Raw genomic sequence first — 23,726 nt, forward strand, 5'->3', positions numbered from 1 at the left:
TAACTTCGTAGTGTACATCATTTTTTGCCCCTGTTCTTTAGTATATGTGGGTAAAATGGAGCGGCCCTTTGAGGAAAGGATGGCGAACCATCGCTCGGCTATACGAGCAGCCATCAAAAAGGGAACAAGAGACCAACCAACTGCTCGCTCGCCACTTTGCACTACAGCAACATGCTCTATCAACAGTTATACGATCATTGACCAGGTACCCACTTTACCTAGTGGAGGTGATAGGGGTAAGAAGCTGTTGCAACTCGAGGCCAGATGGATTTTTAAATTAGATACTCTGGCCCCTAAGGGTTTAAATGAGCAACTGAGCCTACACTGCTTTTTATAATATATACTCTTTAATTGCTTACCGACTGGTGCGTTTGTAATTGAATCTTATTGACAAGGTAGTCAAGCGATTTACACTGGCAGGCTATAGAGTGTTAAATTTGTATTTAGTTGTGACTTAGAGTGTAGAAGCTTACATCAATTTTTTACACTACAGTCCAATTACTTTTTTTTTTTGCTTAGTTCACTGTGCTAAAGTCCCCCTCTAAGTGTTTTCTTATGTATGGTATAATTTTTTTTTTTTTAATTGATATATGCACTGTCACTTTAAATAGGTACTCCGCAGCATTATGTTTTTCACCCTGTTCATTTTTTTTGTGAAGTGTTATCATGAGTTTGTGGCACAGTCAGCGGTATTACCCAGTACGTTAGTACTACACTTAGTATATATATATGGTCCACTTAGATAAAATTATTAGGTGTATAAGCTTTTTTTTACATTAAGCTAATTTTTTTCAATTTAACTTTATTCATTTACACAGAATCACACACTGCTGACCGGTTACCACGGCAACAGTCTCGGTCAGTGACGTCATGCCTACCTGCTGGAGATGGGCAGAGAGCAATGGCCGCTGTCCTAGCACAAACTCATGGTTCTGCTCTATTTATAGAGGGGAGTGTACACTGTTATTTCATGTAAACTGTTTTGATAAAAGCTGAAGTAAAGGCTGAAACGTCAAAAAGCATCCTGGCTATGTAGTGTTTCATTGTTTTCCTAGTCCCTAAATGTTGTGTCTGAATTGACCAATAAACCTTTGTGGCATTCGTAGCATCCAGATCTCCTCCACTCTAAAGGTGCCCACAGACGCATCGATCCCGGCGTGCGTTCTGTGCTTAACTAGCACACATAGCATCGCATCGTATGCCTTGCGCATGCGATGCGATAAAAAGCTAGTACAAAAAGTATGTGCAGCACATACTTTTTGTACTGTGCGATGAGGTGCCGCGGGAGCGCGCACCCCCGGGATCGGTGCATGTGTGGGCACCATTAGACAAACCTAAATGAAAGAAATCCAGCTATTTTTGCATAATTTTAAATTCAATATGGAATATTCCTATCTGGTGGAGTGTTGGAAACGGTCAGGATCCAGACAGTCACAATACCGACATGCAGAATCCTGCAAGAGGGGACAATTAGGGTTAGGCACAACGCAGAGGGTTAGGATTAGGCTGTAGGGGTGGGGTTAGGCTGCATAAGGGGTAAATTAGGATTAGGATGCGGAAGGGGATGTCTAGGGTTAGGCTGTGGGAGAGGGCGGTTAGGGATAGGATCCCGAACGTTACTATCAAATATTTGTATGAATGGATTCAATTGGTTTTTCTATAGTTTTTCTAGTATACATAGCAGTAATAGTTGTCAATTTTTTTTAAAGAATATATTATGTTACTTTAAATAAAACATATACATTTTTTGTCAAAAAAAAAATATTTAACATAAGTGCAAAGATTCAAAGGAGACAACTTTTTTTTAATTTGTATTATATAAAAATAACAGTTAATACAAGCTATAAAACCTGTAAATATACATTTGTTGAAAAAAAAAAACATTTGTTTGGCACTAATACATAAGGGATTGTCTGGACCCATGTGGTTTTAAAATGGTATGCAAAATTGTTCCTTATATACAGAGTATTTATTTAAATGAACAGTTTCCATGTAGGAATATTGTACTTATTTATACAATTCTGACGCAATGCTTTCTAATTGTTCTCACAATCTAGCAAGTCCCAAGCCCTGAGCTGGCCACACTTTGCATGATCCTATATATGTGTAGACATAACATTATGTACAAAGATGTTGTTTCCTGCTTCCGCATTGTACAGTTGACTTAATATATGTGACTGCTAGGCTGCTGGGAAAATGCATGTGTTTGGACTTTGCTATAGTTATCACACAATTTTCAAACAAGTTCTAGGAGTGGCACTTATTTTTTATATATGTAATGCTGAAAGAGATAATAATGTGTATATGTAAGCACTGTTTACACTGATTGATAACTCCCATACTCCAATACTGGGGTGTATTCAATGTGGCCGTGAGGGGGTTAAACGGCGGGGATCGCCATAAACAAGTGTTCCTCGCTGTTTAACCCCTGCACTGGCTGCTCGCCCTATTTAACATGGGAGGGAAATCCTCGCTGTCGGTGGACAGTGAGGATTCCCCAAACAGTGAGGCTTGTGGATAATGCAGGGAGCCCGAGGCATTTAGCCGCGAACCTCGCTGTTTTAGCGGCCGCACACTGTTTCCCCCTCACTCCAAAAACATAGTGAGGGGGAAACGGCATGTGGCAGGGGGTCAGTACTGCTGCCTGACGAAGGGGGTAATAAAGCCCGAAAGCTTGCACTAACTCAGTGTACTGAGTCTGCTTTATCTGCTGATGTATAAACCTGTATGTGCTGGTCCCTGGAGGTGATATATATATATATATATATATATATATATATATATATATATATATATATATATATATTTTAAGGAAAAATCACCAGGAAGCTCTGGCAGCCACCCTGAGCACTAAGTTAGCTATTTGAAGTTTTGAATTAGATTAATTAGTAAGTAATTACTCAACTTCTGTACTGGTGTGCACTTCATACAGCAACAGAATCTGGACTATATATGCTAAGCGATTCTAATCGATTTGCCCTATTGCAAATCCATAACGGTGGCCAATGGGGAAGATCTGCGCATGCGCATAAGCGTATATGCAGGTATTTTGTGCTGGGCGCCCTCAGAGACTTGCATAGTCTCTGACGCGCTTGCAGCGGAGTGGGAATACAGGAGGTGGGCAGGGGACGTTCACATGCAAATGCCCAGTGTTTCCTGTGCATACCAACGGACGTGTCCCCATGCGAACGGGGGTGGCTACCTGGCTTCCATAAGCGGGCATCTGACGTCACCGGATGTCAGCTGCCCGCCCTGTTCACGGAGCAGGGTGCTGTTAATCTTAAGGTGCCCATACACTAGTAAGATTTATCTTCAGATCTGGCTGGTTGGACCAAAAACATGGTTATGGTGATGAGTGACAGATTGGCAGTTTTCCAGCATTTCCAAGCAAATGGTCAACTGTCATTTGCTCTCATTCATAACCATGTTTTTGTTCCAACCAGACAGATCTGAAGATAAATCTGCGTGTGTATGGCCACCTTAAGTCACCAGAGTGACTTAGATTAGCGAGTGCTTCTGAAATAATTCATATGGTCAGCCACCCACGCAAGGCTGCGAATGGATGTGTATGTAAATTAAGGAAGGGAAGGTATCCGGGCGAACGACGGGTGGCGCTACAAGACTCGCAAAGCCGCTAAATTACGCTGTTTTGAGAGCCAACCACAATGAGAGCCTCGGGAGAACAAACACCTCCCCAGTGCAGCAGGACCCCTACCTTTACCCTGTGCAGCTAAACATAGTTTGCGCTGCAAAGCTGGGCACATGGGAAATGGAGGCATGGCCAGAACTAGTTTTTTGTCACTGTAGGGGGCCAGAGCTGCTGGGCTGAACCAGAGGACCAGTTACACTGCACTGCAAGCTCCTACAATGTGACAGGAGCCAGGTAATCTTAATGCCCCTTTCGGACCGCACAAAAAAAACGGTATTTTGCCGATTTTTAACCGTTTTAAATCTGTGCGGTCTGAAAGGAGTAGCCGCTGCCGGGACCTCTCCCCCTTTGTATACCCACTGCTACTCAACCTGAGTGCACAGACCTACTGCTGCTGCTCTTCTCCGGACCGCCGCCTACACTGGCTCCGTGCTGCCAGGGGGCTGGCTGCTGTGCAGGACGGCGGGCTGGATCCCTCACTGCTGCATATCCGAGCCAGGCACACGGGGGGGGGGCGCGCCTGTCTGGCTGGTACGTGTGAAGGTCCGGGCGCTGATGTGACTGTGTACCTGGTGCTGGTGTACTGCGCCCCGCTCTTTGCCGCCGTCATCTACCTCTGGAGGGCACATGGGCAGTGTGGGGCAGCATGACACAGAATCTGCGCCAGGAGATCCGCTCCAGGCGGCTGCGGGTGGCGGGTGGCCGTGCTGCGGCTGCCGGAGTGGGTGTGCTGGCTGTGGTCCTGGCCCTGTGCGCCGGGGGCGCCCCCACCCCCCGCAGCGCTGCTGGCCCAGGTGCTCATGTCCTCCCTGCTGCAGCATCAGATCCCGGCTCCCCTGTCAACAGCGAGGTATGCCGGCTGGCTGTCAAGGTACGCGGGGGGGGGGGGGGGGGGGGAAGGTCTGCCAAGTAAAAAAAAACGGCACTTAAACGGTAATATACCGTTTAAGAGATGCGGTGTGAAAGGGGTTTTACCTGGCAAACCCATTTTTCGAAACGTTTTCAAATACAGGGTCAAAGCCAGTTATGCAGTCTGAAAGCAGCATTACAGTGCAGCACCTGTCTCTTGTCTCTGAGCTGGTCAGCACTGTAGTGTCACCCCTTGTGTCCGACCTGTACCCCCCCCTAGTGATAACACTGCCCCACTGAGAACATGGAGGGAAGACCACCGAGAGACATGGAAACCACCAGGCATGGGAGTATCATTTTTCTTTTTACGTTCACAAGCCAAACGATTTTCAATGCTGAAAATTCTGCAACCATTCTTTTGGTAAACTGGATACCGTGGGTATTGGGAGCATGCACACCCACATTAATCCAATACTGGTTGCGAGGTACGCAAGATTTTTTACCGCACACCCAATTGAATACCTGAAATTGAAATGTGCAGCAGTTGTGTACATGGGGAATTCTGCCAAACACTAATATAATAAGAGTAGGCAGTAATCAATGATCCCATGATTATAGACAAAAATCACGTGTCCATGATACACTATATGTATCACAATAAGAAGATTTTTACAAGTATTATATTTTACCCGAAATCCAGTATTTATTCAAAATAAAACAAACTAATAAAGAAAACAAGCCATTACCCTTTTTTTTTAATACACTGATCAAATGCTCTTTTGCCAACTATTGCTTACTGTATATTCTGTACATAATATTTCTCCAAGAGAATATAGAGTGTCTGTCAGCTACTTTCCAGTGGCTGGTCACCTGCATGATGACATTTCTGTTGCTTACGATGCAGGAAGCGGGCTCTCGCATCAGATATAGACTGTTCATCGTTTCTCTTCTGCAATTTTTTCAGTGAGGCTTCAAATATATCTGGGAAGAAAACACAACTTGTGTTTTACTTATAGAATAAAAAATGAATGATTACATCAGATCACTTAATACTAAAAGTAGATTACATCATAAAGAATTCACTATTTAAAGTAGAGCATTCATAATTTATGGGGGTTTAGCAGGCAAGAGGGTGAACAACATACTATCAGGTCAACTGCTTATAAAAGTATTCCAACGGACTGTCCGTTACTCTTATATACTATCATCATCCATGAAAAAAGATTTTCTACTGGTTTTAAGGTCATATTAAGGTCTCATGTGATTTATATTGACTTCCAGTATTACATTGCAAAAGACTGTAATTTCAATAAGGGCGTGTAGAAATTTTCTATCACTGTAACTAATAGGCAGTCGTCTTAATCACAGTGATAACTAAAGCAAGGGTGTTTACCGTAAACTATAATGGCTGATATGCATAATATATTCTCCTCATTTGTGAAATTGTGGTTTAATAACTGCCCATCTACAAGTCCTACTCAATGCTTTCTGTGAGGGATAGATTTCCTTATTGGACTGCGGTTACTGACCCAATATTCTTATGCTATGATTCTACCTGGATTGCTCCTTACCATTGACCATGAAATATAACACTTTTTCGGCATGTTACGTCACCCTGAACATATACATTCTGTAAGTGCTGGACTGTGTTCTGTATATGTTTCTTGGGAGCATGCACTCCTATTCTTTATCATACCTGGCCGTGTAAGGACTTTGGTTGCATGTCACAATACTATATACATCATTAAATATCACTAAATACAGACCCCTGCCTACTCACACTATCCATTTGACACCTATGTACATGCTGTATTGCATGGAACCATGCCGGTTGTTGAACTATCCACATATCTATATAAAAGGCTAACTACTCCTCTAAGATGTGAAGTACCGTCACTGGCCACTAGATGTCACTTGATGGCCCAAATTACTCCATTGTGTGCTAAAAGATGTCATAACAAAAAATAAAATATATTTTTGCAGGGACACTGATCTGTTTCCACCTTGCTGGATATGGAGAGAGGGAGCAGGGAAGACAGAGGAAAGTTTGTAGGCTAAAAACCGTCACAGCTCAAAGTGAAAGTACATTGCAGAAGCCATCAATTTTGAGGGTCTTTTAAGTACTGTAATAACTCTTAATGAACATAGAAATAATGGATTATAGTATGTGCCACCAGGGCTGCCGACAGGGGGGGTCTGGGTGTACTTGAGTCCCGGGCCCCGCCAGCTCTGGGGGCCCAGGCAACTTTATCCAGCAGCAGTCACCCACCCGCCCGTCCACCGCCCGGCTCCCCCATCACTGCGGACGCTGGAAGGGAGGAGGTGGGACTCACCCGGGCAGGAGAGAGAAAGCCTGGTGGGGATTGGTGATCAGGACGGTGCAAAGAGAGGCCAGGTGCGACAGGGTCAGAGGTCCCCAGGAAGTGGAGGGGAGGAGTGGACCGCAGGAGAGAGCCGGCTGTGAAGACGAGCCCGCTGCAGCTGTAACAGTGGGGGTGCAGGAATGGATGGCGGGAGTATGTTCTGGTGCCCAGCCGCGTAGAGGGGAGAGAAGGCAGCGGGTGTCCCCACTACCTCCCGGACAGCAGAGTTGAGTGACAGAGGAGCCGCGCGTGACAGAGGAGAGAGGAGCTGCCAGACCCAGCCTTAAGGCACCGACAGTAAGTTAAAAGGCCCGGGGGCGGGGGGATAACCACTGCCCACCAATGTTTTTTTTTTTTGGGGGGGGGGGGGGGGGGGGGGTCCCGGCCTGTCTGGGCTGTCCTGGGCCCCACAATATGTAGTGGCAGCCCTGCGTGCCACTCTGTCCTCCAACTACATTAAAACAAATGTTTACTTATATATTCTAAAAAAAAAAATATTTAAATACAAACTGTTTAACTAACAGATAAGCCAATTATATACTTTGTCCACATTTGCACTTATTCAAATATTTGCTTAGGTATATGCACACCTCTCTTAAGCAAATGTAAAAAACTAATGTAAAAAATGTAAAACAATGTAAAAAAATAAAAAAAAAAATTACAAAAATGTAAAACATTTGCAAATTTTACTTTTGCTTTGGGGTCCATGCATTTTTAATTTAAGAATCCAGGTACTTGTGTATTATCACGGCTCCCACGATTTCCATCTTATGGCATCTTATACAATTTAAAATTGTATACCATTGTATATGGCATACAATGGCATACAATGAGATGAGAGGAGATGAGATTTTAAATTGTATAAGCACACTAATGGTTGCTTTCAATGTTAATTGGCCCCCCTATAAGATTTTTAATTGTATAAGCACCCTAATGGGTGCTTACAATTTTAAATGCACCCCCACTATCAACGCCAACCCGAAGCGTGGCGAGCGCAGCGAGCCCGCGATGGGCGGCGGTACACGTCCTCCAACCTTTTCATACTCCCACTATCCATGTCGGCGTGGAGTTGATTTTATATAGTGTGGCGAGCGCAGCGAGCCCGAAGCGTGGCGAGCGCAGCGTTCCCCGCGAGGGGCCGCGTTTTACTTTACATGTATTACGCGTCCCCTCGCTGCGCTCGCCACACTATATAAAGTCAACTCCACGCCGACATGGATAGTGGGGGTATAAAAAGGTCGGAGGACGCGTACCGCTGCGCTCGCCACGCTTCGGGTTGGCGTTGATAGTGGTGGTGGTGTGGGGGTGCATTTAACATTGTAAGCACCCATTAGGGTGCTTATACAATTAAAAATCTTATAGGGGGGCCAATTAACATTGAAAGCACCCATTAGTGTGCTTATACAATTTAAAATCTCATCTCATCGTATGCCATATACAATGGTATACAATTTTAAATTGTATAAGATCGGGTCCCATCGCAGCACATCTCATCTCATTGCATACCATCATAAGCCTTATGATATGCAATGAGATGGGATGAGATGGGAGCCGTGATAATACACAAGTACCAGAATCCATTCCTGGGACATCTAGAAAAGTTCTTAGTATTGCTGTCTATAACCTTGCTGGCTAGCAGAGTGGAGGGAATATGTTGGACTTTCATCGTGACTTTAGAAGTATTGAGTAATATCCATGAGGCAAGCTAGGATGATATCCCAGATGGAGGCTCAAGACAATAGTGGAATTACTGCTGTTTCAGAGTCTGGAATTCCCTGGTCACCATCCCCAGGAGAACACGGGAAACTTAATCTGACCATATACAGGAGTGAAGCTGTGACTTGAATCTTCTGATGGAAGGTCCAGAAGATAGGTGTGGCATCACAGGGTCATATCCAAAGCTTTGCTATGGGGTACCATGTTCCACCCATTGCTCCTGAAGAATGAACACCATGCCAAGCTGGGCAGAGAACAAGACAAGTATGTAGGAACTGATAGTATTATGGAGATTTGCTTATGGAGGGGCAAAAGGTAGACCAGCGCTTGATTGGGGGTTAATGGAGAGGGGGGGGATTGAGATATAGTGTAGACAAGTACAACAGAATAGAGAAAAAGGAGAATAGAATGCAAAATAATACAAATAGAAAAAATAATAAAAATAAATAAACAAATTGAACAAAAAAATGGCGATAATGTTTTACAGCCCCTTTTAAGGTGTTTTGAAAGTCCCAGAGGTTTGACCTGTACTATGCTAACTCTGTCTAAAGTACCTGGAGTGCGTTTTCGGAGCTTCCGTGTGCAGCCGGGTGATGCAGCAGCAATGCGCTGTTGGCTGGTTCCAGCGTGTCGGAGCTTCGGCGGGTGACGTCACCGTCTCTTCGGCAGCTTGTAGATATAGCGGGCAAACGTCTGACAGGTCTTCTCTTCTCTGAGGATTCTTTTTAAACGACCCAACGTTTTTCACGTCGCTAGGATGCTTCTTCAAGGATCTGACACACTGGAACCAGCCAACAGCGAATTGCAATGTGTTTGTCATATTATGTAATGGACATTACAGCGTGTGGCATATTGTCTAATAGGCATTACAGTGTGGGGCATCATTTGTAATGGACATTGCAAGGTGGGGCATAACGTGTAATGCACATTACGGTGTGTGGCATAATGTGTTATGGGCTGTACGGTGTGTGGCTTAATATGTAATAGGAATTACAGTGTGATGTATATTATGTAATGGGCATTTCAGTGTGCAATGGACATTACGGTTGTGTAATCCTGGAGGGGGTTGCATCAATTCATATTCTGGCACATGACACCAAAGAGTTTTGTTGCGTAACTGCTGCTACTGGTCACATTATGTGTATAGGTAGCATTATTACTAAGGGCAAGGTACACCCTTTTTTAAGCATGGTACAACGTACCTTTATAAAATATGTGGCAGGTCTCTTTTAGTTTTTTTGTTTTTATGTTGTGCGCCATCCATGAGGCGCCGACTAGAGGGGTGTGGCTATAATATCTGACTAAATTTTTTTGTGTAACAATAGGTGGTGGTTGGGGGGGGGGGGGGGGGCTTTCCTATTTTGTCAGTTCTGGGCCCCACAATTTCTGATGGCAGCCCTGCGTGTAATGTGCGACGGGAATGAGATCTGAACATTGGGACTAATTGGCTGTCATTCTGGTATGTACCCACCCTAACAGTGTCCCACATTACAAATCACTATAATCCACCAAGTTGCTCACTTCCTCTATTCCTCCAATATAAACAAAAGGCTACAATACTAGAAACATTTCAATTAGGAGTCATTATAATTAAAGTGAAGGGGGAAATGTATGTACTATAATATATACTCAATTGTAAATTATATATTGAAAATTGTATCACATCCTGTAAATTATAAGGATATTTTAAGTCACGTTACTGTAAATTATAATTTGAATACTGTACCACTACTGTATATTATATGGATATATTATATGGGATTTTGGCCTAGATTCAAAGGGAATTTAACACAGGAATGTAGACAGGAATGTAGCCTTCAATTCAGGGATTCCCTGATTTACTTTTTAAATGCCAGGCAGCGCTGCGCAACTTGAATATATGGCTCAGTCACAGTCTGGCTGCACATGACCCCATGGTTGTAGGCAGCATGACGTGATGTCAAAGGTCACGCTGAACAGCAGGCTGCTGTACCGCTTCCACCCGCCTTACTGCTTTTGGCATCCCTACTGTACATCCTACTTTTTTTTTTAACATCAATATTTTTATTGAATGCAATTATAGGGGGGGGTACAGAAAAAAAGAGAAAGGGTAGGGGGGATAGGAGGTACAAGTGTGGGGGGAGGGGGGGAGTTCTGCAAACATACAATCAAATTGGCAGAGTACATATGTTAGACATAAAATACAAAGCATAAAAAGACATGGGCAGAAACAGATAACAGCTGCTTCTGGGCATTTTGTTTTTTAAGGGTTGCGCCAGCCTGGATAGCCGCACCTCGGGTGACTGCCTTAAAGGCACACCAATGGTTCGGGATGGATGTATCATGGGGGGAGTTGGAGGAAAAATAGGAGGTGATATTATCAGAGATAATTTTCTTGGATATTGGCTCTGATAGAAGGTGGGGCGAGAGACGCCACGGCCGGGGGGGGGGGGGGGGGGGGGCACACTGTGGCTATGCAGTCTCCATTTCCAAGATAAAGGGGCATGATCTGACCAGGTGATGGGGAGGATAGTTATGTTTTTAGATTGTTGTAAAGTCCACTTATCACATAAAAGCAGGTCAATTCTGGAGTAGGTGTTATGGACGGGGGAATAAAAGGTATATTGTACATCCTACTTTTATAGAATTTAAATGTGTTTCAAGCAAATTCGATAAAAAGCAGAAGGGATTCAAATGGCAGCACTGGAGACCAACAGTCTCCGTAGAGAGGAGGAATCCAAAAAGTAGGAACACATTGCACTAAAGCTGCATACACACTGGGCATTTTTGCCCAGCTTATATGCACAGTAATGAAGCAGAAAATCGCTGGGCTGAAAATTGCTCAGTGCATACACATTGAGCGATTTTTTTCCTGTCCAAGCGATTTTCCCTGGGTGGGCGAATTTCCATAGCACAGCGGTGGCGATGATGCAGGCGCACGCATAAGCGATCACCGCTCATTGCTGGGCCACACACTGGGCGACTTTTTTGAGCTGAATGCAGGACCAACTGTTAAAGAAAACAGCTTTCAGCTCAAAATCACCCAGTGTGTATGGTCCTTATCCCTCTGAGAGCCAACATCTCTGTGAGAGTTGTGCAAAAAGCCACTAAAAATGTCGGCGTCACTCACATTTGTTATATAAATTCAAATAAAAAAGTTGTGTAAAAAAACATTCTATTTCCTATCTAAATGGTAAATATCACAGGTCACGATGATGAATAAATATGTTTTCTTGGCAATTTTCACACCTATTTTGACAAATTGACTTGGTACTCAAAGGGTTAAGTCGATAGCTATAGATAAAAGGTCCATGTGTGCCTGGGCTGAAGTTTATGAAGGGCCTATTGTGTGGCACTTGGGGTGTGCCCAGCACCACAGGTATGTTGCTAGTAATGTCAGAGCACAAAGTTATGCCAAGACAAAATGGCGCAATCACTCGGCTGCTGAACAGGTGTATCTAACAAGTATTACAACTTGTGGGTACAATATAATCGGAATAAATATCAACCAAAAAAAAAAGTCCAGCGCCAAGGTGTTCTCTCACAGATTTGTATGTTGGAATGGTAGGACCAGAAAGGGATCTTCCTAAATGCTGGTTCCCAAAATTCCTGAATCCTCATGTATTAAACATGTCGGAACCAGGATATAACCATGTTAGCGTCTGGGGTGACTGACATAGTAGACATCACAACAGTTCTTTGCCTAAGCAATAGAGTAAGTCGGCACTCCACGGATTTGAAAAAGATACATATTCAGGTACAAGTGGTGTACATTACATGAGGCTCCATTAACATCAATGTTTCATGGCCACACCGGCCATTTCATCAGATGTGGGCTACATGGAAAAAAGTGCAATTGCAGAGAAAAGTGCATATATAAAAATAAAAACAGAATTTAACAAGAAGCGTCTCCTGTGAGTATAATACAAGTAATGCTTACATGCAAACAGAAGTGGTTAAAACATATAGGGGCAGATGTATTAAGCCTTAACAAGAGATAAATGCAAGGGTGATAAGGAGAGATAAACGTCCAGCCAATCACCTGCTAACTGTTATGTTACAGGCTGTGTTTGAAAAAAGTCAGTAAGGAGCTGATTGGCTGGATGTTTATCTCTCTTTATCACCCTTGCATTTATCTCGTTAAGGCTTAATACATCTGCCCCACATAAAGTTATCTTTGGGAACAGGGTTCCCACCACCATAAATGGCACATACATAGAGGTATGGGGATCTGGAATAATGCTTACAGGATTACTTACACAAACAAGTGTTTTGGAGGCATATCAAGGTTTATTTACGGTTTCTCCAAATGTAATCAACATATACAATACGAAACAAATAAACTTTCCATGGTGTCGTATGTCAAAGCATTTATTTATAGTATAAATGGTAATAAAAAGGTTAAAAAGTGCCATGTGGAACAATGTGGGAAAGGTGATGATCTCCAAAATACTGTGACCTATCCTTGGCCCTCGTATACCCCAAATGCTTTGCTGACATGTTTTAGCACCAAAGGGTGTCTTTCACAAGGTGGGAGTATGAGAAAAAAAGCCAGGGTTTAAATAACCCGCTACCGGAAGTGTGTCATTGTCGCAATTGCTGGACCAACTTAGCACCATCCTGCAGGCATTACACAATGCGTGGATGCTCCTGAAGGTGACTGAAGGAACAACATCCTGTCCCACAGGTGTAAATAAACTGTGCGCCCATTTTCTGCCCCAGTGTTCATCTGGCCCGCCTGCGCAGGAAAGGTAGTGCCGCACAGACAAGCAATCATACCTCATTTTGATGTTCTTTCAAACTAAATTCTAGCAACTTTTTCTTTTTAATCCATTGCCTCTTCCAAGTTTTTCATTTTGATGATCTTATCTGGATGTGCTGCCATGGGAATGATGTTCCAAACATGAGACTTGCTGGTAACTTATTTATCAAGTCTTTCCCTGGGTTGCTCTGATCACTTATTAAATGATTTTGCTGTCAGTAACCATGTAGTGTTAATATTGAAAAAACATGAGGGGGAGGGGGTAGCGAGGAAGGGGTTAAGTGAATCATCTTTCCATAGCTGCCTGGGTATGCTGTCCTGGGAATGGCGTGAAAAAGGCTTCGCACACAAATAAAACGGGATCAAAAGAGTCCTGCATGTGAGAGCTGAGAAATACGGGACAAAAGAGGCACAAGGCCTGGGACCAGACTGCTTGAATTTGGAATTGGTTACACAATAAACTGACAATGGAGCGGACAGCAAGTGAATAAGCATTAGGGCCTTTACCAAGTGGTGTCATAATGAGGGTGCAGACCACACCCAGATGTCATCCGGCAAGGGGTGAAACCAAAGTGCCAACTCCTCTTCAGTGACAGGAGCCGCGTGCAGCACTGTGGCTTTATGTGCAGCACCCGGCTCCTGTCACTGTAGTCACACTGAACTCCCGCTGCAGCCCACATCTCTAGGATGGCTTCAGTATAATTTACCGATGGGCGTTTGACCGACGGTCATTATAACAACACCCTTTTACCGACAGTCAAAATGCCAACACGGTCAATATACGGACATTCATTATATTGACATGTTCAACTGACCAACATGGTCAAACTACAGCCATTTAACATGCCAACACTGAGCTCACCATATTTCGGGCACAGTGCCTCGCTGTTAAATTCCCATTAAGGTCCACTGGGATGGTAAAGTATGAAAATGCCTGTGTTTGGGCAAAAATTGCTTGAAAACTCATGTCGACATGTTGACCTGTCTGTCTACATGTTAAATGTCGGTATTATGACTAAGGCCAGTATTCAATGAGAAAAATTTGCCTTGTTTTATGGCGAGTTTGTGCTATTTTCGGGTTGGAAGGAGCATTTTGCTCTCCAAAAGTGAACCACCCTATTCAATGTGATATTTTCGCCGTCTTTTTAGTGATTTTCGCCGTGTCTCTCCGTGTAGCAATTCTCCATCTTTTCATGGAGAACTGGAATGTGAACTTTTAAACTAAATGTTTTTTTTTTTTTGGTGTCAAAAAAAAAAAAATCAGGATTTTTTTTCTGTAAAGGGGCATGTTATTTTTATTCATGTGCTTATAGCACATGAATATATATGTAATAAAAAAAAAATATTTTTGTAATTTTTTTTTTTTTTTTTACACAGAGCAGCCAGCAGGGGGCCGGAGCTCTCGAGCCGCTCATTAGATATTCATATTTTTACTGCACCCGATCATTACATATGCACGATTGGGTGCAGTGAATACTGGGTCCCCTACTGGCTATAGGGGGAGGCAGCTTGTGCTGCCTGGGTCCCGGGAAGCCCTCCTCCCCTCCACATATGTTCTGGGGCAGCCAGGGAGACTTTAATCTCCCTGGCTGCCACCGTCCCCCGGCTCCCTGCCAGCTCCCTGCCGCGGACGCTCGTCCGCAGCAGGGGTTAAGACTCGCCGCGAGTGGCGGCGAGTCTTAACCACATTGAATAGTGGGAGCAGGAGTGGCAGCGAGCCCTCCGGAACAGGGCGAGTGCATGGCGAGAGAAAAAATCTCTCGCCATGCACAGAGAATATTTGTCATTGAATACAGCCCTATGTCTGTCAATTGAACATGCTGGTATGATGAATATCGGTATATTGTCTGTGTCGGTATATTGACCGTCGGTCAAACATCCCTTGGTAAATTGACTGCATCCCATGTGACACCCAGAGTGATGAAATGGGGGTTAAGGTCATGAGGCCACTCACTATTTTTATTGACACACAGACATTAGATCCACTGCACCGGGTGTTACCATTTTGAGTGACGCCCCTGCTCTTATGTGTACATTGTGTTAGGGCAGTTTCTCTTACACAGCGATACATACATTGATATACAGTATATAAAATAGTTATAGATTACACAGACGTAATCTCACCTTTGTGCTGCTTTGCTTGTTCCCTAGATTCCCATTTAGCCATTTCCTCTTCAGTCACCTCTTCTCTGGCCACACTGCTGAGCTCATAGGCATTTATATCATGTAGCTTTGGTAGTAAATCTTTAACCCATTCATAGCGGATGGGACACACAGTCCTGACAAATGTCTTCGATGTCACCAAGACATTGTGGAACAATATCCACTCCATGTTGGCTTCATGTCCAAATAGCTTATAAATAGAAATACATTTACAAAAAATTTAGAACATCAGTTTCAACACAGGATCAGCTTAATTATTGCTAACAGCGTATGACTCATTATTTGTTGTCTTGGACACTTTGGGGGGTATGCAATCTGCCGCCACTATTTCCGACAGGGGAAATAGCGGTGGCTCCCTATTCAATGCTGTCTTTAGCGACATCATTGAAGTGGAATCACGGCAGAACGGGCCCTACTCTAGTAGCTGTTGGGCCCATTCTGCCGATAACGGCCGTGGATTGTCGCAATCCCGCCCGCAGATCGACAATCCACGGCCGTTTTCACGGCCATGCACCCTTTGCGCTGATTGTCAGGTGGGACATCGACTTCAGAACGACAGGCGGGAGTCAATCAGACCGCAAATGGGCCAGGATCACGTCTGTCCGGAGGGATCGACAGCCGTGATCCTGGATTACATACCCCCCTTTAAATGGCCTCTTTCACAGTCACTCAGGAGAGGAGTCAAAATGAGAATTGAGCCTTGTATTAATTTGATATAGTAGTTCAGGACTGAGGAGAGCTTTATGATTCTGGAATGGTGTAAACAGCATTGGTAATGGCTAGCCTGCAGCAGGGACATGTGCCAGCCTCCTACCTGCAGAGGATCAAGGTAAGGGCCATTACGGCATTGCTTTTGTGACTCTGTCACATGTGCTATGTTGTGTAAGGTGTCCTCATGCTGCAAAATATTTCATAATTTCAAATATTTGTAATGTGAGGTTGGGGATGTGCAGTGTGATGTAGAGGATGGGATGTGTTTTGTGATGTCGGGGAATGGGATGGAAAGTACTGGTATGTAGGGGACCGGAACGTGCGGCATGATGTAGGAGATTGCCCCGGGGGTATTGCATGCTCGTGGCCCAGAGGGAATTGCATGCTCGTTGCCCAGGGGGAGTTGCATGCTCATTGCCCAGGGGGAGTTGCATGCTCATTGCCCAGGGGGAGTTACATGTTCATTGCCCAGGGGGTAATGCATGCTAGTTGCCCAGGGGGAGCTACATGCTCATTGCCAATGGGGCTGGAAAAAGCCGACACGCCGCTCTCACCAGAGGTGTCGTATCCCTTCCCTTACTGTGACAGGCCACTCAACTCCTTGGCTGAGAGCAGCTTGTCAGCTTAATACTTGGACCCTTATATACACAGGTTCTGTTACTGATTCAAACCAGTTGCAGTTCAGGCTTTAAGGCAGCCAGGAGCAGAAGGAGCGATTCAGGTTGGCTCGCAAAAGCAAACTCCTCCTTTAATGGACAAAACCATGTGCATTGCAGGTGGGGCTGATGTAACATGTGCAGAGAGTTAGATTTGGTGAGTTATTTTGTTTCTGTGCTGCTTTATTTTTACACAATATAGATTTCAGTATGAACAAACCTCACCCAAATGTAGCTCTCTCTGCACATGTAGTGCATGTGGTTTTGCCCATTAAAGAGATTTTGCTTTTGTGTACAGTAATTCATTTTTTTTACCAGTCCAAAGAGAGGGGGGTATCCAATTACCCCTGGACATTGACTGTGATTAATTGATTCACAAGGGGCTATCCTACTAGCCCTGATAAACCAGCATGGGGATTTTGTTTACCTGCCTCAGACAGGTGAAGAAAAATTCCATATAAGAGCCAGCTTTTTGGGGCTGCAGAGGTGAAAACTTCACTAAACATGTGTTTTATGCAAAAAGTTTTTTCTTTTTGTGTGAAAGATCTAATTGAATACCCCATATTAGAAATCTAATATTTTTTTTACACAACATTTTTATTTGAATGTATATAACAAATGTTAGCAACAGAGATGTTGGCACTGAAAGGGTAATGAGCACCCTATTTGTTTTCAAAAGTTTTATCTTTTTAAAATAAACATCAGCTAAATTAATATACATTTGGAAGTTTTATTTAATGTGATGTTTATTTAAGTGATTTTTTAAAATACATTTTTTGTTGAAGTATTAATTTGGCTAATTTGGACATACAGGTTGAGTATCCCGTATCCAAAATGCTCGGGACCAGGAGAATTTTGGATAACGGATTATTCCGTATTTCGGAATATTTTAATATTTCAATTATGTATTTTGAAGTATCTTGCATGTTTGCTGTATAAACACATAAAATACACACAAATATATTTTATCACAACATAAAATACACACAAATATATTTTATTTGTTCAAAAAACAAGGTTTCAAAACATGAAACAAAATGTGTGTACTATCTCAGATATTGAATTTGAATGCCAAGCAATCATTTTCTTGCACCTATATAGTGCCAGTTACATATCATGTCACCAGTAGTGCGGTTACAAATGTCCCCAGTGAGTTTTTAGCAAAAAAAATTTTTTTTTTTCACTTTCTGGAATGTATGGTTTTCGGAATAATTTGGATAACGGATACGGGATACTCAACCTGTACTTACTTACAAAATGGTTACATAGTAATCAAGAAATGTATATTATTTTAATGTATTGATAATGTTCTCCATAAGTAGTTTCAAACTAAGGGGGATATGAATTACCCCCCAACAAAACCTTGGCAGCGAAAAAAAACCCCAGAAGTTTTCCGCTAATTTTCGCCATTTTTTTTAAATTAGGCTATCCAAGTAGTTTCTCTGATAAAAGATCCATCTTACAATGAAAACACACAGGTGCAGTAAAAAAAAGCAACGTGCTTAAGGAGGTTGGAGGTAGTTTGAAGGGTAGAAGTGAGATGGGTCAGTATTTGGAGAGAGTGTTCAGATCATGGGTAGGTTTTTTTAAGAATGGGGAGACAAATCGATGCTTGAATGTGGAGAGCACAATGCCTTATAAGGAGAGATTGAGGAGTTGGGCAAGATTGGAATTAGCTGCAGAAGGAGAGAGGTAGTGGAGGTGGCGGGATCGGATGGGTCAAGGGTGGAGGAAGTCACGGATGGATCATTGAATACTTTAGATAACGTTTGTATGAGAGATGCATCACAGTATTAGCAAATGCTTGTTTCACTTGTATATTATATTAGGGATAGGAAACCCAAAACAGTCTAAACAATGAGAGATGAGTATCTATTATTAAAAATACTTACAGCTGATGAAGGGTGTATGTGCACCACACTGCCATTCCCATCCATTGTGCAGAATGTTCTTCCAAAAGACCTATAGGAACAGCACAAATGCAAATGAAACCTTGGTACTCTTTACCTAGCACGGCGCCCATCGCGACCATCGCATGCACTAAAAAACGGGTGCGATGCGATGCCCGCGATTTTCCCATAGGGATCAATGTTAAAAATCAGATTGGTCGCGATTTTTACATAGTAATCAACGTTAAATGGGCCACAGAGCCCTAATAGTCCCCCTGAAGTGTGAAATGGCCCCCACAATTTTTAACGCCACCCCACGATCAACGTGAACCCGAAGCGTGGCGAGCGCAGCGAGCCCGCGAGGGGCGGCGGTACGCGTCCTCCGACCTTTTCATACCCCCACTATCCACGTCGGCGTGGAGTTGAGAATAGAATAGTGTGGCGAGCGCAGCGAGCCACCGAGCCCGAAGCGTGGCGAGCGCAGCGAGCCCCGCGAGGGGACGCGGATACCTTCACAGGTAAACGCGTCCCCTCGCGGGCTTCACAGGTGTCCGCGTCGCCACGGACACCTGTGAAGCCCGTGAGGGGACGCGTATAACTGTGAAGGTATCCGCGTCCCCTCGCCACGCTTCGGGCGCGGTGGCTCGCTGCGCTCGCCACACTATTCTATTCTCAACTCCACGCCGACGTGGATAGTGGGGGTATGAAAAGGTCGGAGGACGCGTACCGCCGCCCCTCGCGGGCTCGCTGCGCTCGCCACGCTTCGGGTTCATGTTGATCGTGGGGTGGCGTTAAAAATTGTGGGGGCCATTTCACACTTCAGGGGGACTATTAGGGCTCTGTGGCCCATTTAACATTGTTTCCTATGTAAAAATCGCGGGCATTGAGCCAATTAACGCTAAAATCGCGACCAATCTGACTTTTAACATTGATCCCTATGGGAAAATCGCGGGCATCGCGGGCATCGCGTCGCACCCGTTTTTGATTTACCCGCGATGCCCGCGATTTTTTACCCCCGACGCCCGCGATTGTAATCGCGGGCGCCGTGCTAGGTAAAGAGTACCGAAACCTTTAACTAAAAGTTTCATAAATTGCTTTCATTGGAAAAGACACAGGCAAAGTGTGTTTGGGATATCATTCAAATGAGCAATTTTGATGTTGAGGAAAAGTGTGAGCACAGTACATGTTACATGGCATAGTGCAGCAAACAAGTAAAATGGGGTAGAATACAAGATGAACCAAACGATTACAGGCCAATGGTTGTTAGTGATTACAGATGTTTCTGCAGTGTTTGCAAGTGCACAGATGTTTCCTCTTCTGCATAAAAAGCAGTGTTTAAGGGAGTGAGACGTACAAAGAGGATTAGGGAGTACACATACTAGTACATATAGCCATAGTCTGTCCACTGTTTGTGTGTAGAGGTTTTAGTGGATTAAGGGATTGAGAATTTCTATATAATGTGTTGTTTCAAGACTAACGTTTAGTATTATATCTATCGACATGAACACAGAGGCCTGATTCAGTATCAATTGCAGTTTTCCTTAAAAAGCAAAACTGCAACTGGTGTCTCTCGCATACTGTGGGGGCCGCCCAGCATACAATGTCCCTCCCTGCAATGTGACTGCATCGCAGAAATGTGATGAGATTGCATATCTAGGGTAGCGATTTTCTAATAGTGATTTTTACACTTCTACGATTCTTACTAGAGTGATGTGCAGGGTTTTAGTAAAATACATGTAAGTGAAGAAACTACAGGGCCAGATTCGGGACTTATTAAGTGACCCTGGAGAAAATTATAAAAATGCTCATTTTCAAGTTGTTTAGGTCACTACTATTACCACAGTGATAACTGTAACTATGTGTGACTGTATATAGTAAGACAAAGACGGGACAGTACATTAGGGTCAATATCAAAGGTACAAATCCATGTTGCTACATTAGGCAACCACTGGCAGGAACTTTGATGTCAGTCCCACTGGATGCAACACAAGGACACCTGCAGTGTGTGCTACACAGTGGGGGATTATCCAGTTCAGCACGCGCCCCCCCTGTTATTTCTGACACTTTTTTTTTTTTTTAACTTTAACTCCCACCGCCGGAGAGCATTTACAGCCAGGCAGAGAGCTGAGAGCTGCCCGGCTGTATTGTCAAGATCAAGAGGACACTGCAGCAGCCCTAGGTCCCGTCCTCCTGACTCCCGGTTATTTTAAAACTGCCTGTCAGGTCTGCAAGCCAATCGGACCTCGTTTGCGGTCCGGCAGCCAATCAGGAGACACCACTCCTGATTGGCTGTCGGACCGCAAGCGAGCTACGATTGGCTTGCGGACCCGGCAGGCAGCTGCAGCAGCGCAAGTTTTAAAATAGCCGGGAGTCAGGAGGACGGGACCTAGGGCTGCTGCAGTGTCCTCTTGATCTTGACAATACAGCCGGGCAGCTCTCTGCTCTCTGCCCAGCTGTGAAGACACTAGCACAGGCAGGGCATGTGGAAGATTCATTAGCACCCGTCCCCAGCCCTAGGCAAAAATTCTACTACTGTGCGCGGCCCCTGCATCCCCCCACAGCCTGAACCCCTCACCCTGCGCCCCCACACCCCTAACTCCCCACACACTGTGCCCCTTACACCCCTCATTCTCCACACCCTGCCCTCCACACCTCTCACTCCTCACCCCCTGCACCTCCACACCCCTCACTGCATTGACAAAATAACTAGTTTCCTCTGTGGGGACTGTTATCATTAGCAGACAGAAGCAATGCTGCCTGTACACCATGTAGGCGACCATACGAAACATTGCTGTATAGTCACACCATTAGAATGTGCCACCTGCTGGGGCATTGCACTGTGCAGCCTCTAATGGAGCCGGACACCGCTGCGGGGGAAAGATAACGTTTAGCTATAAGCCACCCACCTGCAGCAGGAGGGAACAAAGGGGCACTTGTGGCTACTCCAGCTATTCACTGCTAACAGCACTGATCCAGCAATCCATCTGTTCTCTGCCCCTGTGCCCGCTATGCTGCACAAATACTGGGTGCCCACTATGCTGCACCAATACTGGGTGCCCCCTGTGCCCACTATGCTGCACCAATACTGGGTGCCAGTGTGCCCACCCCCACACCGCACACACACTCACCAGGAGTCCAGGACCCACTATTCCTTTCTGCATAAGCATCATTGGCCGGGACAAAAAAAAAAAAATTTCCCACATGGCAACAAGCATGGAATCCCACATGGCAATGAGCATGTAATTGGCATTATGGTGTTTGGCATAATACGTAATGGACATATTGGCGTAATCTGTGTAGCCTTATGTGAATTTTGGCTCAATCGGTGTTGCATCATGTGTAAGAGGCGGGTATGAGGAGGTCTACTATTTTGTTGCATAAGGTGTAGAAGTGGTATATGGTGTGGTACACTACACTCAAGATTACACCCCCTTTTGAGTGGCCCCACCCACTTTTTCGACTATTAACGCCAAGGTAGGCCTGCGTACTTTCAATGCCAGGGCCTATTTTTAATCCCATTCCCACCCTCTATCTGCTCTCTCTCTCTGCTCTCCTCATCTCTCTCTCTGAGCATGCACACTGGCACCACTAACACCCCCCCTGCGTTTTCAGGGAACGCTTGAAAGTTTGGAGGCTGCAAGTGTAAGTGGGAGCAAGTAATGAGTGTGGATGAGAGACGCAGATCTTGTGCAGAGCAGACAGGTCAGGTGGGGATATATTTTGAAATAAGTCGGTGTAGTCTGTGGAATGTTGAGAGCGAAAGCCTGACTGAAGCAGGTCCAATAAGTTCTAGGAGGTAAGACAGTGTGGGGCAGATGTATTAAGCCTGGTGAAGAGATAAACTGGAGATAAAGTGGAAGGAGATAACGCACCAGCCAATCAGATCCCACCTGTCATATTTCAAACACAGCTGATTGGCGTTAACGCTTCCAAGTTATCTCCACTTTATCTCCAGTTTATCTCTCCTCCAGGCTTAATACATCTGCCCCTGTGTGAGGTGAGTGACTGTGGGCAAGTCTCACAAGCAGCTTGGAGAGGCATGGGAGCTGAGAGATAGGACAGTAGTTAGTGAGACCGTTTGGATCAGAATTGTGTTTTGTTTTAGAATGGGAGTAATATATGCATGCTTGAACAGAGAATTAAAGATACCAGTAGAGAGAGAGAGAGGTTACAGATTTTAGTTAAGCTTGGGATAAGCACAGGGGACAGAGCTTTACTGACTTGTAAGTGTATAGGATCAAGAGGAGAGTTAGTGAAGTAGGAGGATGAGGAGAGTGTGGATACTTCATCCTCACTTGTGGGGTCAAATAAGGAGAAAGTGGCAAAGGACTCAGGAAAGGAAGTAAGCAAGTCACTGGCTAAAGAAGAGCATGCAATTTCATCTTGGATTTTAGCATTTTTTTCCTTGAAGAAGGAAGCAAGCTCTTGCGCACGGATATTGGCAGGTGGGGTGGGTGAAGGAGGGTAAAGAAGTGATTTAAATGTATTAAAAAGTCGCTTTGGGGGAATATGGTCACTAGTTCAACAAGCATTAGGTGGACACCACTAGGTCGACATGAGTTAGGTCGACAGGGTCATTAGGTCAACACAAGCAAAAGGTTGACATGGGGAAGGTCAACATTGGGTTTCTCACTTTCTTTTTGAACCGACAGGAGGTATTTCATGCATTACCATCCACTAGGGCCTGGTGGGAGAATAAAATAGTGCGCGGAGCATAGAGAGGCACCATGCCCGAAGCATGGCGAGCGCAGCGAGTGCTACGTTTCAGTGTCCATGTTGTCTGTCCTGAAATTCGTCACAAAAAAGTGAAAAACCCTATGTTGACCTTCCCCATGTCGACCTAATGACCCTGATGACCTGACCTTACCCATGTCGACCTACAGTAGTTCTGGTCTATCCTATGATCCATGCCCCCTTTGGGTGCTCCAGACATGCGTCCTGCAGCCTCTACAGCTGCCCAGGGTGACCAGACGACATGCTGGGCAGTGC

At 44.5% G+C, this 23,726-nt stretch overlaps 1 protein-coding gene across 1 annotated transcript in view; it reads right to left on the minus strand.

The window, feature by feature from the left end:
• Positions 1-1,783: 1,783 nt before the first annotated feature.
• DHX40 (DEAH-box helicase 40) overlaps positions 1,784-23,726 on the minus strand; it is a 112,247-nt gene continuing 90,304 nt past the window's right edge. Inside the window, exons 16-18 of the mRNA XM_083173771.1 lie at positions 18,741-18,810; positions 15,443-15,671; positions 1,784-5,479 (exon numbers count right to left, since the gene is read on the minus strand). Coding sequence (XP_083029897.1) covers positions 5,343-5,479; positions 15,443-15,671; positions 18,741-18,810 — 436 coding nt within the window. The 3' untranslated portion in view covers positions 1,784-5,342. The remainder of the gene's footprint in view (positions 5,480-15,442; positions 15,672-18,740; positions 18,811-23,726) is intronic.

Source organism: Crinia signifera, chromosome 2, assembly GCF_055691185.1.
Source record: "Crinia signifera chromosome 2, ASM5569118v1, whole genome shotgun sequence".
Lineage (NCBI taxonomy): Eukaryota > Metazoa > Chordata > Amphibia > Anura > Myobatrachidae > Crinia > Crinia signifera.